Genomic DNA, 12968 nt, shown 5'->3' on the forward strand with positions numbered 1-12968 from the left:
CAAACCCCATTTATAAGGCAAGAAATCCCACTTATTAAACCTGACAGGGCACACTTGTGAAGTGAAAACCATTCCCGGTGACTACCTCTTGAAGCTCTTCAAGAGAATGCCAAGAGTGTGCAAAGCAGTCATCAAAGCAAAAGGTGGCTACTTTGAAGAACCTAGAATATAAGACATAATTTCAGTTGTTTCACACTTTTTTGTTAAGTATATAATTCAACATGTGTAAATTCATAGTTTTGATACCTTCAGTGTCAATGTACAATTTTCATAGTCATGAAAATACAGAAAAACCTTTAAAGGGAACCTGTCACCCCGTTTTTTCAAGATGAGATAAAAATAGCGTTAAATAGGGGCAGAGCTGTGCTTTACATTAGTGTATTTTTTGTGCCTTTATTCCCCACCTATGCTGCCGAAATACCTATGTAAAGTCGCCGTTTTGGGCTGTCACTCACGCTGGTCTGGTCATATGGGCGTGGTGACATCACTGTTTCTCCCCCAGATCTTGCTCATCTTTTCGTTGGTGACGTAGTGGTGTGCGCATGCCCAACAGGCGAATCCACTGCGCAGCTGAAGGAAAAGAGCGCGATCTGCGCTATTCAGCGGTTTATCGGTGGGCGTGGCCATCTTCCTGAGGCCGCGCATGCGCAGATGGTAGTGCTCGGCTTCCCGGGGCTTCAGGAAAATGGCCGCGGGATGCCGCGCGTGCGCAGATGGAGATCGCGGCGGCCATTTTCCTGAAGCCGAGATGCGAACTTGGCTTCAGGAAAATGGCCGCCGTAATCTCCATCTGCGCACGCGCGGCATCCCGCAGCCATTTTCCTGAAGCCCCAGGAAGCCGAGCACTACCATCTGCGCAAGTTCCTGATCGACCCACACATATTTGTCATCTATGCAAGCAAGTGAGCACTAGCACACCTTATTCCAATCTATTTTTGGTACTATTCACTCTTGCTGCATCCCCACCATAGCTCAGTTAGCGCGGCGATTATACACCAACTAATCACTAGCATACCCGTCTTCTCAACAGGTATATACACAGAACCTGTTTTTAATCACCAGCCGCTTCTGAACTATTTTTTTTCCCCTACGGTGGTAAGCGCCAGTGCTATTACCCAGTTTTTCTCCTAATAATAATCTCAATATCACTGCAAGTAATAATAGTAACCTGGATATCAGTACATGCACGAATAATAACCTGTATATCACTGCATACAATAATAATAACTTGGAGATCAGCACATACACTAATAATAACCTGGATAAGAGTACTTAAACTATTAAGAACCCGGATATCAAGGCATTAAATAACAATAACCTAGAGATGAGCACATATACTAATAAGTCCGGTATATCACTGCATGTAATAACAGTATCCTGAATGTAAGCACATACACTGATAATAGTCTCGATATGACTGCATGTATTAATAGTAACCTTGAGATTGGGACATACACTGATAACCTGGATTTCACTGCATGTAATAAAAGTAACCTTCAGATCGGGACATACACTGATAATCCGGATATCACTGCATGTAATAATAGTAACCTTAAGATCGGCACATTCACTGATAATCTGGATATCACTGCATATAATAATAGTAACCTAATATCACTGTATGTAATTACAGTAACCTGGATATCACTGTATGTAATAATAGTGACCTGGATATCACTGCTTATAATAAACGTAACATTGATATTACTGCATGTAATAACAGTAACCTGGATATCACTGCATGTAATAATATTAACCTGGATATCGCTGCATACAATAACAGTAACCTGGATATCACTGCATGTAATAACAGAAAACTGGATATCACTGCATATAAAAGTAGTAATTTGGATATCAGTGAATACAATAATAGTAACCTGGATATCACTGCATGTAATAACAGTAACCTGGATATCACTGTATGTAATAACAGTAACCTGGATATCACTGTATGTATTAATAGTGACCTGGATATCACTGCATGTAATAATATTAACCTGGATATCGCTGCATACAATAACAGTAACCTGGATATCACTGCATGTAATAACAGAAAACTGGATATCACTGCATATAAAAGTAGTAATTTGGATATCAGTGAATACAATAATAGTAACCTGGATATCACTGCATGTAATAACAGTAACCTGGATATCACTGTATGTAATAACAGTAACCTGGATATCACTGTATGTATTAATAGTGACCTGGATATCACTGCATGTAATAAAGGTCACCTGGATATCACTGCATACAATAACAGTAACCTTGATATCACTGAATGTAATAACAGTAACCTGGATATCACCGCATGTAATAACAGTAACCTTGAAATCACTGCATATAATACAGTAACCTGGATAGCACTGTATGTAATAACAGTAACCTGGATATCACTTTGTACAATAACAGTAACCTTGATATCACTGAATGTAATAACAGTAACCTGGATATCACCGCATGTAATAACAGTAACCTTGAAATCACTGCATATAATACAGTAACCTGGATAGCACTGCATACAATAACAGTAACCTGGATATCACTGCACATAATAACAGTAACCTTGATATCACTGAATGTAATAACAGTAACCAGGATATCACCTGTAATAATTATAGGGGATAACTCAGGAGACTCTTGGCATGGAACAAGACAACTACAGGACACAGTTTTATAAGTGGTAAAGTCTATATTATCACACGGTGATTCAAACAGGTGCAGAGAGAAACTCAAGTCCACAACACTTGGTGCAAATAATAAACGCAGCTTAGCAGTCTATAGGAAACTTCAGAGGAAAATGCAATGAAGCAGAAAGTGTATGAAGCACAGTTATTCTTGAGGATACTTGACACGAATAAATCCTTGTCTTAGTCCAGGCACAGATAGATATGCTTATTAGGCAGTTCAAATCATATCTTAGCTCAACCAGGGAGGCCTGGTTAATAGTCTCAGGTTATTGCAAAGCAGCAACAGCTTACATGACCAGCAAATGCAGATTGAAGTAAACACGAACAGCAGATGAAGGAGGATTACTGGAAACTTGTGTATGCAGCAGGAACTCAGAGCAGAGTAGCAGGATCACCACACAGGTTCACAGGAGCAGGTGTATAGCCAGGGAGTAATCAGAGGTCAGGAGCTGGATGCAAGGCAGAATACTCTAGCATAGACTGAAGGTTGGGGTGGAGTTTTATAGCAGGAGACACAGTTCACATGAGACCAAAGATGCCATCTTGAAAAAGGGCAGTAATGCACAAAAGGTAAAAAATGTTCAGAGTCCTGACACCACCGCATATAATAACAGTAACCTTGATATCACTGCATGTAATACAGTAACCTGGATATCACTGCATCTAAAAACAGTAACCTGGATATCACTGTGTACAATAATACACTGTGTGCAGAATTATTAGGCAAGTTGTATTTTGATTACATGATACTTTTTATACATGTTGTCCTACTCCAAGCTGTTCAGGCTGGAGAGCCAACTACCATTTAAGTAAATCAGGTGATGTGGATCTCTGTAATGAGGAGGGGTGTTGTCTAATGACATCAAAATCCTATATAATGTGTGCTTAATTATTAGGCAACTTCCTTTCCTTTGGGAAAATGGGTCAAAAGAGAGATTTGACGGTCTCTGAAAAGTCCAAAATGGTGAGATGTCTTGCAGAGGGATGCAGCAGTCTTGAAATTGCCAAACTTTTGAAGTGTGATCACCGATCAAGCGTTTCATGGCAAATAGACAACAGGGTCGCAAGAAGTGTGTTGGGCAAAAAAGGCGCAAAAGAACTGCCCATGAATTCAGGAAAATCAAGCGTGAAGCTGCTAAGATGCCATTTGCCACCATTTTTGCCATATTTCAGAGCTGCCACATTACTGGAGTAACAAAAAGCACAAGGTGTGCGATACTCAGGGACATGGCCAAGGTAAGGAAGGCTGAAAAACGACCACCTTTGAACAAGAAACATAAGATAAAACGTCAAGACTGGGCCAAGAAATATCTTAAGACTGACTTTTCAAAGGTTTTATGGGCTGATGAAATGAGAGTGACTCTTGATGGGCCAGATGGATAGGCCAGAGGCTGGATCAGTAAAGGGCAGAGAGCTCCACTCTGACCCAGACGCCAGCAAGGTGGAGGTGGGGTACTGGTATGGGCTGGTATCATCAAAGGTGAACTTGTGGGACCTTTTCGGGTTGAGGATGGAGCGAAGCTCAACTCCCAGACCTACTGCCAGTTTCTGGAAGACAACTTCTTCAAGCAACGGTATAAGAAGAAGTCGGTATCATTCAAGAAAAACATGATTTTCATGCAAAACAATGCTTCATCACATGCCTCCAACTACTCCACAGCGTGGCTGGCCAGTAAAGGTCTCAAAAAAGTAATGACATGGCCCCCTTGTTCACCTTATCTGAACCCCATAGAGAACCTGTGGTCCCTCATAAAATGTGAGATCTACAGAGAGGGAAAACAGTACACCTCTTGGAGCAGTGTCTGGGAGGCTGTGGTGGCTGCTGCACGCAATGTTGATCGTAAACAGATCAAGCAACTGACAGAATCTATGGATGGAAGGATGTGAGTGTCATCATGAAGAAAGGTGGCTATATTGGTCACTAATTTTTGGGGGTTTTGTTTTTGTATGTCAGAAATGTTTATTTCTAAATTTTGTGCAGTTATATTGGTTTACCTGGTGAAAATAAACAAGTGAGATGGGAATATATTTGGTTTTTATCAAGTTGCCTAATAATTCTGCACAGTAATAGTTACCGGCACAAACAGATATCCTCCTAAGACAGCCAAATCTAAAAAAACCCTCTCCAACTTCCAAAAATATTAAAGGGCCACTGTCACCCCCTCCAGCCGTTATAAACTAAAAGAGCCACCTTGTGCAGCAGTAATGCTGCAGTCTAACAAGGTGGCTCTTTTAGTTTTTGCTTCAGCTATTCCCTCAATAAAGCGTTTTAAAATTTGCCCTAAATACCTGTCTTTGTACCTGGAGGCGGTCCGAAGCCTTCTCTGTGAAGCTCCCAACTGCCGTCACTCATCTCTTCTGGGGCTATGGTCGCCGCCCCCTTTGCGCTGTTTTTCTTAAATCCGGCGCCTGCGCTGTGCGTGCCTGCCTGGGACAGGCGCAGTCTTCATTGTCCGTCATAGGTCAGATGCAGGGTGCCTGACTGCGCCTGTGCGGGCAGTGCGGCCACCCTGTTGCTGAATCCCCGCCCCGCACTGTGTTATTCATTATGCACAGTGCGGGGCTGGGGTTCCTGGGCATGCGCACTGCGCTGTTCAGACGCTCCCCCAGCTCCCCCGCCTTCCAGCGTTGTTATTTGCGGCTGCTTCATTCCAAACGCTGGCAAGGAAACCTGTATATTCCGGCAACGCTGGAAGGCGGGGGAGCGTCTGAACAGCGCAGTGCGCATGCCCAGGAACCCCAGCCCCGCACTGTGCATAATGAATAACACAGTGCGGGGCGGAGATTCAGCAACAGGGTGGCCGCACTGCCCGCACAGGCGCAGTCAGGCACCCTGCATCTGACCTATGACGGACAATGAAGACTGCGCCTGTCCCAGGCAGGCACGCACAGCGCAGGCGCCGGATTTAAGAAAAACAGCGCGAAGGGGGCGGCGACCATAGCCCCAGAAGAGATGAGTGACGGCAGTTGGGAGCTTCACAGAGGCGGCTTCGGACCGCTTCCAGGTACAAAGACAGATATTTAGGGCAAATTTTAAAACGCTTTATTGAGGGAATAGCTGAAGCAAAAACTAAAAGAGCCACCTTGTTAGAATGCAGCATTACTGCTGCACAAGGCGGCTCTTTTAGTTTATAACGGCTGGAGGGGGTGACAGTGGCCCTTTAAGCTTTGAAATTTATGTGCCTTTTGGGTTGGTTGAGAACATAGTTGTTGATCAATAATAACAATAATCCTCTAACATACAATTTGCCTAATAATTCTGCACTCAGTGTAGTAACCTTGATATCACTGCATACAATAACAGTAACCTGGATATCACTGTATGTAATAACAGTATCCTGGATATCACTATATGTATTAATAGTGACCTGGATATCACTGCATGTAATAATAGTGACCTTGATATCACTGCATATAATAACAGTAATCTTGATATCACTGAATGTAATAGTAACCTGGATATCACTGTATGTAATAAAAGTAACATTGATATCACTGCATATAATAATAGTAACCTGGATATCACTGCATAGAATAACAGTAACCTGGATATCACTGCATGTAATAACAGTAACCTTGATATCACTTCATGTAATAACAGTAACCTGGACATCGCTACATACAATAATAGTAACCTGGATATCACTGTATGTAATAATAGTAACTTGGATATCACTGCATACAATAACAGTAACCTTGATATCACTACATGTAATAACAGTAACCTGAATATCCCATTCATGTAATAGCAGTAACCCGGCTATCACTGCATACAATAATAGTAACCTGGATAGCACTGCATGTAATAATAGTCACCTGGATATCACTGCATATAATAACAGTAACCTGGATATCACTGTATGTAATAATAGTGACCTGGATATCACTGTATGTAATAATAGTGACCTGGATATCACTGCATATAATAACAGTAACATTGATATCACTGTATGTAACAACAGTAACCTCTATATCACTGCATATAAAAAATAGTAATCTGGAGATCACTGCATACAATAATAGTAACCTGGATATCATTGCATATAATAAAAGTAACATTGATATCACTGCATGTAATAATAGTAACCTGGATATCACTGCATATAATAACAGTAATCTTGATATCACTGCATGTAATAACAGTAACCTTGATATCACTGCATGTAATAACAGTAACCTGGATATCACTGCATGTAATAACAGTAACCTGGATATCACTGCATGTAATAATAGTGACCTTGATATCACTGCATGTAATAATAGTAACCTGGATATCACTGTATGTTATAATAGTAACCTGGATATCACTGCATACAATAACAGTAACCTTGATATCACTATGCTACATGTAATAGCAGTAACCTGGATATCACTGCATGTAATAACAGTAACCTATCACTACATAAAATAATAGTAGGAATACAAGGGTAGACGTTCCATCTCCTAAAGGCCTTGACAAAGATCCATTGTAGGATCGAATCGCGTCGCTGGACTGTCAGTGCCTGCTGTGCACATTCACATCCACTGGGGATTCTGCCTATCACCATGTTTTAATCGCTGAAGAATAAAACATTTGTTTTAGGAGCTGGAACGTCTACCATTGTATTCCTGTTGCTTCACGTCCTGTCCTGACGGAGTTCTGAGCACCTGTGGCAGTTGGTGAGCTGGCTAGGGCTTATAGCCCACATTTTCTCTCTATACAATAATAGTAACCTGGATAGCACTGCATGTAATAATTGTAACCTGGATATCACTGCATACAATATTAGTAACTTGGATATCACTGCATACACTAACAGTAATCTTGATATCACTGCATGTAATAATAGTAACCTGGATATCACTGAATATAACAGTAATCTGGATATCATTGCATACTACTGCATAAGGCTATGGTAACACGTTACGTTTTTGCTGCTTTTTGTTTGCAAATTTTAAGCTTTTAAGCTTTTAGACATCTCATGCACACACAATGGTTTTATTTTCCTGACTGTTTTGGAAAACTGCTGCATTTTTTAAAACTGCAGTATGTCACTTCTTTCAGCATTTTTGCAGCATTATTTCATCCATTGGAAACAATGGATAAGTGCAAAAAACGCAGGTATCAGGTTTTGCTACATTTATGGTGCAAAAACCTTAAGGAAGTTGCATCATGATTTTATAGGGGGCACCAAGCAACCTGGGACATCATTACGTGCAATGGTGGTAACATGGACATCACTTAACTAAATAATAGGAACATCTATCACTGCTAGACCCTGCTGCAAACAAATATGATTCCATTACACTATGTTCCAAATTATTATGCAAATTACATTTTTATCAGATTTTCCTAAATGGTCGGTGCAAATGACAGTCAGTCTAATAAAAGTCATCACCCGTTAGATTATACATCGAATTTTATTGAAGAAACCTCCCAATGATAACAGTATAATCTCCAAAATGAATAAAAACTCAAAATGCACTGTTCCAAATTATTAGGCACAGTAGAATTTCTAAACATTTGATATGTTTTAAAGAACTGAAAATGCTCATTTGTTGAATTTGCAGCATTAGGAGGTCACATTCACTGAACAAAAAAGCTATTTAACGCCAAAACATCCCAACAGGCCAAGTTACATGTTAACATAGGACCCTTCTTTGATGTCACCTTCACAATTCTTGCATCCATTGAACTTCTGAGTTTTTGGAGAGTTTCTGCTTGTATTTCTTTGCATGAAGTTGGAATAGCCTCCCGGAGCTGCTGTTTGGATGTGAACGGCCTCCCACCCTCATAGATCTTTTGCTTGATGATCCTCTAAAGGTTCTCTATAGGGTTGAGGTCAGGGGAAGATGGTGGCCACACCATGAGTTTATCTCCTTTTATGCCCATAGCAGCCAATGACTCAGAGGTATTCTTTGCAGCATGAGATGGGGCATTGTCAGCATGAAGATGATTTTGCTCCTGAAGGCACGTTTCTGCTTTTTAGACCATAGAAGAAAGTTGTCAGTCAGAAACTCTATATACTTTGCAGAGGTCATTTTCACACCTTCAGGAACCTTAAAGGGCCTTACCAGCTGTTTCCCATGATTCCGGCCCAAAACATGACTCCTCCACCTCCTCGCTGATGTTGCAGCCTTGTTGGGACATAGTGGCCATCCACCAACCATCCACTGGACCATCCAGGGTTGCTCAACACTTATCAGTAAACAAGACTGTTTGGAAATTAGTCTTCATGTATGTGTGGGCCCAATACAACCATTTCTGCTTGTGAACACTGTTTAAGGGTGGCCATATAGTAGGTTTATGCACCACAGCAAGCCTTTGAAGGAGTCTACACCTTGAGGTTCGAGGGACTCCAGAGGCACCAGCAGCTTCAAATATCTGTTTGCTGCTTTGTAATGGCTTTTTAGCAGTTGCTCTCTTAATCCGATGAACTTGCCTGGCAGAAATCTTCCTCATTATGCCTTTATCAGCACAAACACATTTGTGCTCAGATACAGCCACAAATCTCTTAACAGTACGATGATCACGCTAATGTTTTTGGAAAATTTCTAATGTTTTCATCCCTTCACCAAGGCATTGCACTATTTGATGCTTTTCAGCAGCAGAGGGATCCTTTTTCTTTCCCATGTTACTTGAAAACTGTGACCTGCTTAATAATGTGGAACATCATTTTTAAGTAGTTTTCCTTTAATTAGAATCACCTGGAAAACCAATTATCACATGTGTTTAAGATTGATTTCAGTGATCCATTGAGCCCTGAGACACAATACCATCCACGAGTTTATTTGAAAAACAAAACAATTAAATCTTTATGACACTTAAATCCAATTTGCATAATAATTTGGAACACAGTGTATACTGCCCAATAAAGGGGTTGGCCACTCCTGGACTATTATTTCTTTAATGATAAAGTGGCCCCTATAAAAAAATAAATCATAAACTCATCACCCAAACGGGGGTCGTAACAGTGATGTTAATGCCTTTTCTCCAGACAGTCATGTGACATTGACATTATGTCATGTGAGTACTGCAGCCAATCAGTAGCTGCAGATTGTCTTAAGCCTTCGCTCTTCCGTAAAACATAACTGTTGTGCTTGATGAAAGTGTGAAGGTTTCAGCTAATCAGATCTCCCTGATAGGCTGCAGTGCTCACGTGACATAATATATCACATAACCACCAGGAGACACAGCGCCCATATCGTTAGAATGGCACAGGTTCAGGAGGTGAGTATATGTTTTTCTATTTTAATGGGGTCACTTTTGCACATAAATAGGGTTATACAGTAGTGAACGACAGCTTTAAGGCAGCCAGCTTTCTTCGCATAGAACAGCGACTGAGATAAAATGACCCAATCTGCTTCCATGGCGTATTTTTGGATTCCGCCACTGTCACTTGCTCCTGATTCAGTCCACGAGATCATTAGGGATTTGTCGTTTATGCAATTTCTTAAAATGAACTGTCAGCTTCTTCTATATTTTGAAATATTAAAACTTCCTCCCCTATTTTCATGTATGAAGCACAAAAGTTTATCTCTTGATTAAAGTTTGCTGAAATGAGATTTTTCCCTCTACAATCACTAACATCCCTCACCACAGAGTGTGACATACTGAAACGTGTCAGGTTCCAGCTGGAAAGTCTAAAAAATAACCTCGAAAATAGCAATCAATTCGCCTATTGTGCAGGAATAGTGGATCTTGGTGGATGGTTCATTACAAATCTACAGTAACATCAGGAAAGTCATCATCAATAATTGAATCTATTCCATACTGTACATCTTCAGTAAAAGAAAATCCTGGTGTTTACGATGCAACCATATATAAGGAAACATTGTACTGATTTGTTTATCATTTGTAACCAAACTTGTGTTCAGAAGAATTTCTCAGATGACCCTCTTGTTTTCCCCTAAACGCCCACCCTCCCCCTTCAAGTACAAGGCTGAAAGGGTTAGCTTTTATCACAGAGGTATCAAAGTCCACACAGAGCTCTCTCATTGCCTGCACTGAAGCTAAGCAAACTTCCCAGAGAATGTCCACCTAGGGAATCTGTCATGTACTAGACACAATCCTGCACATTTCTCAGTGGTGTGCTGCGCTCCATAATGAAAAGAAGCTTGGCTTTCAATGCTATGCAATAAATAAAGCCAAACTAGGGTAGTAGGACCTAATGTGGGAACCTGTCACAGACCCTTGGAGCACCAGGAAAGTGTCCCCACCAGCTGCTCTCCAGTCCATGCCTTCCTGGCTCTGGTGCTAGACACTACCTCTCCTGCAGCCACTCCACTTACACGCAGATGACTACTTTATAGTGATGTACAATGTGTAAGTTTCTTGTATTTCCATACTATTATTATATATGGACACAGAATTACCTGTCCGCAACTATGGTGGCTGAAACCTTGTACCCAAGACAGGTAATATCACAAGTTTCACCACCATTATGAATAAGGTGAAATTCCCCAACATTCTCAGCTCCACTATACACAAACTCATGAACTAAGTTTTGCAGAGTATTATTGCTCCAGACATTATCAGTGCAGGGTGGGATGCCACATCCATGTGTTGACCCCAGAGACAGTATAGTCCTACAAGTTCAGCTTGCATTGTAATCTATATTGGGGTACAGTCAGGATCCCCTGATAAGCGTATGACTACTCATTATGCTGTGGTAGAGGAGATGCTGAGACTTCTAGTTCTGCAATCATTACAACATGACTAGCTGGTCTAGATGGTCAGACCTCTGTGTAACCTGTGGATCGTCCTGCTCAGCACAGAACATGGGGGCTTGCACAGTAATGACCCCCTAGACAACATATTACATCACAGGGTCAGCCCCACATGGGGGTAGAAAAGTTCTGGGAATGCAGATGAGCATGAAACAAGCAGTGACATTACCTCTCCCATGTTGATGTAGCCATACTTGCTAGCTATCCTGTCGGCTTCCTGAGCTCCCCCTTTTATCCTCACAGCCCAGTGGTTGGTGTATATACGAGCCCAGCATGTAGGTACAAGAATCCCCAGCAGCACAGTCAGGACGAAGAGCAGCAATTGACAAGCCATGATCTGCCCTGCTGTCCCTGCAGACAAGGAGCCCTGCTCCTCAGAGAGGGGGCGAGCACTCAGGACAGGTGAGGGCGCACTCCAGCACTGCACGCTCCAGGATCAGCCCAGCAGATAGTGGAGAAAAGTTCCCAGGCACTTGGATGGCCCCCTGCTTGTCTCCTCACTTTGGGATTACCCTGCACTGGGACTCTAGGCTCCTGCTGCCAAGTGCTAAGCTGGATGTCCTGCTTCTTGAGAGCTTCGTTTCCAGTGCTGGAGCTACACTATGCCAGGGTGCCAATTCAGTGCCCTCCTCGCACGCTCCCTGCACCTAGCTGTGACTGTGGGCTATGAGTGTAGACAGCAGTTCTCTCCGTCTCTCTCACTGCATAAATGACTGCCCCCCTTCTGCTCTCCTCCCGTCCGAAACCAACAGTACCCAGATGGAAGGGAGAGGCGGAGGCTGCAGGCTCAGTGTCCCTCCTACTCCTACTATCCCACCCTCCCCTGCCACTCACAGTGCACGGAGATGCCCTCACCTAGCTGTGAGGTACAAGGGGCACAGAGGGTGGTTATTACCTCATAGGCTCAGTGTCCCTCCTACTCCTACTATCCCACCCTCCCCTGCCACTCACAGTGCACGGAGATGCCCTCACCTAGCTGTGAGGTACAAGGGTCACTGAGGGTGGTTATTACCTCACAGGCACAGTGTCCCTCCTACTCCTACTATCCCACCCTCCCCTGCCACTCACCCTCAGTGCACGGAGATGCCCTCACCTAGCTGTGAGGTACAAGGGGCACTGAGGGTGGTTACCTCACAGGCACAGTGTCCCTCTGACTACTACTATCCCACCCTCCCCTGCCACTCACACTCAGTGCACAGAGATGCCCTCACCTAGCTGTGAGGTACAAGGGGCACTGAGGGTGGTTACCTCACAGGCTCAGTGTCCCTCCTACTATCCCACCCTCCCCTGCCACTCACACTCAGTGCACGGAGATGCCCTCACCTAGCTGTAAGGTACAAGGGGCACTGAGGGTGGTTACCTCACAGGCTCAGTGTCCCTCCGACTCCTACTATCCCACCCTCCCCTGCCACTCACAGTGCACGGAGATGCCCTCACCTAGCTGTGAGGTACAAGGGTCACTGAGGGTGGTTATTACCTCACAGGCTCAGTGTCCCTCCTACTCCTACTATCCCACCCTCCCCTGCCACTCACAGTGCACGGAGTTGCCCTCACCTAGCTGTGAGGTAC

The 12968-nt window shown here is 42.9% G+C and overlaps 1 protein-coding gene across 3 annotated transcripts in view; it reads right to left on the bottom strand.

The window, feature by feature from the left end:
• The window catches only part of PCSK5 (proprotein convertase subtilisin/kexin type 5), a 738778-nt gene extending 726572 nt beyond the window's left edge, over positions 1–12206 (bottom strand). For 2 of the 3 annotated variants that reach the window (XM_077249026.1, XM_077249028.1), the window contains exon 1: positions 11569–12173. In XM_077249026.1, the coding sequence (XP_077105141.1) occupies positions 11569–11733 (165 nt within the window). In that variant the 5' untranslated portion in view covers positions 11734–12173. Of the gene's footprint in view, positions 1–11568 lie in introns of all 3 variants that reach the window. The other variant, XM_077249027.1, reaches the window with a different exon arrangement.
• Positions 12207–12968: the final 762 nt, after the last annotated feature.

The sequence above is a fragment of the Ranitomeya variabilis genome, chromosome 1 (assembly GCF_051348905.1).
Source record: "Ranitomeya variabilis isolate aRanVar5 chromosome 1, aRanVar5.hap1, whole genome shotgun sequence".
Classification (NCBI taxonomy): Eukaryota; Metazoa; Chordata; class Amphibia; order Anura; family Dendrobatidae; genus Ranitomeya; species Ranitomeya variabilis.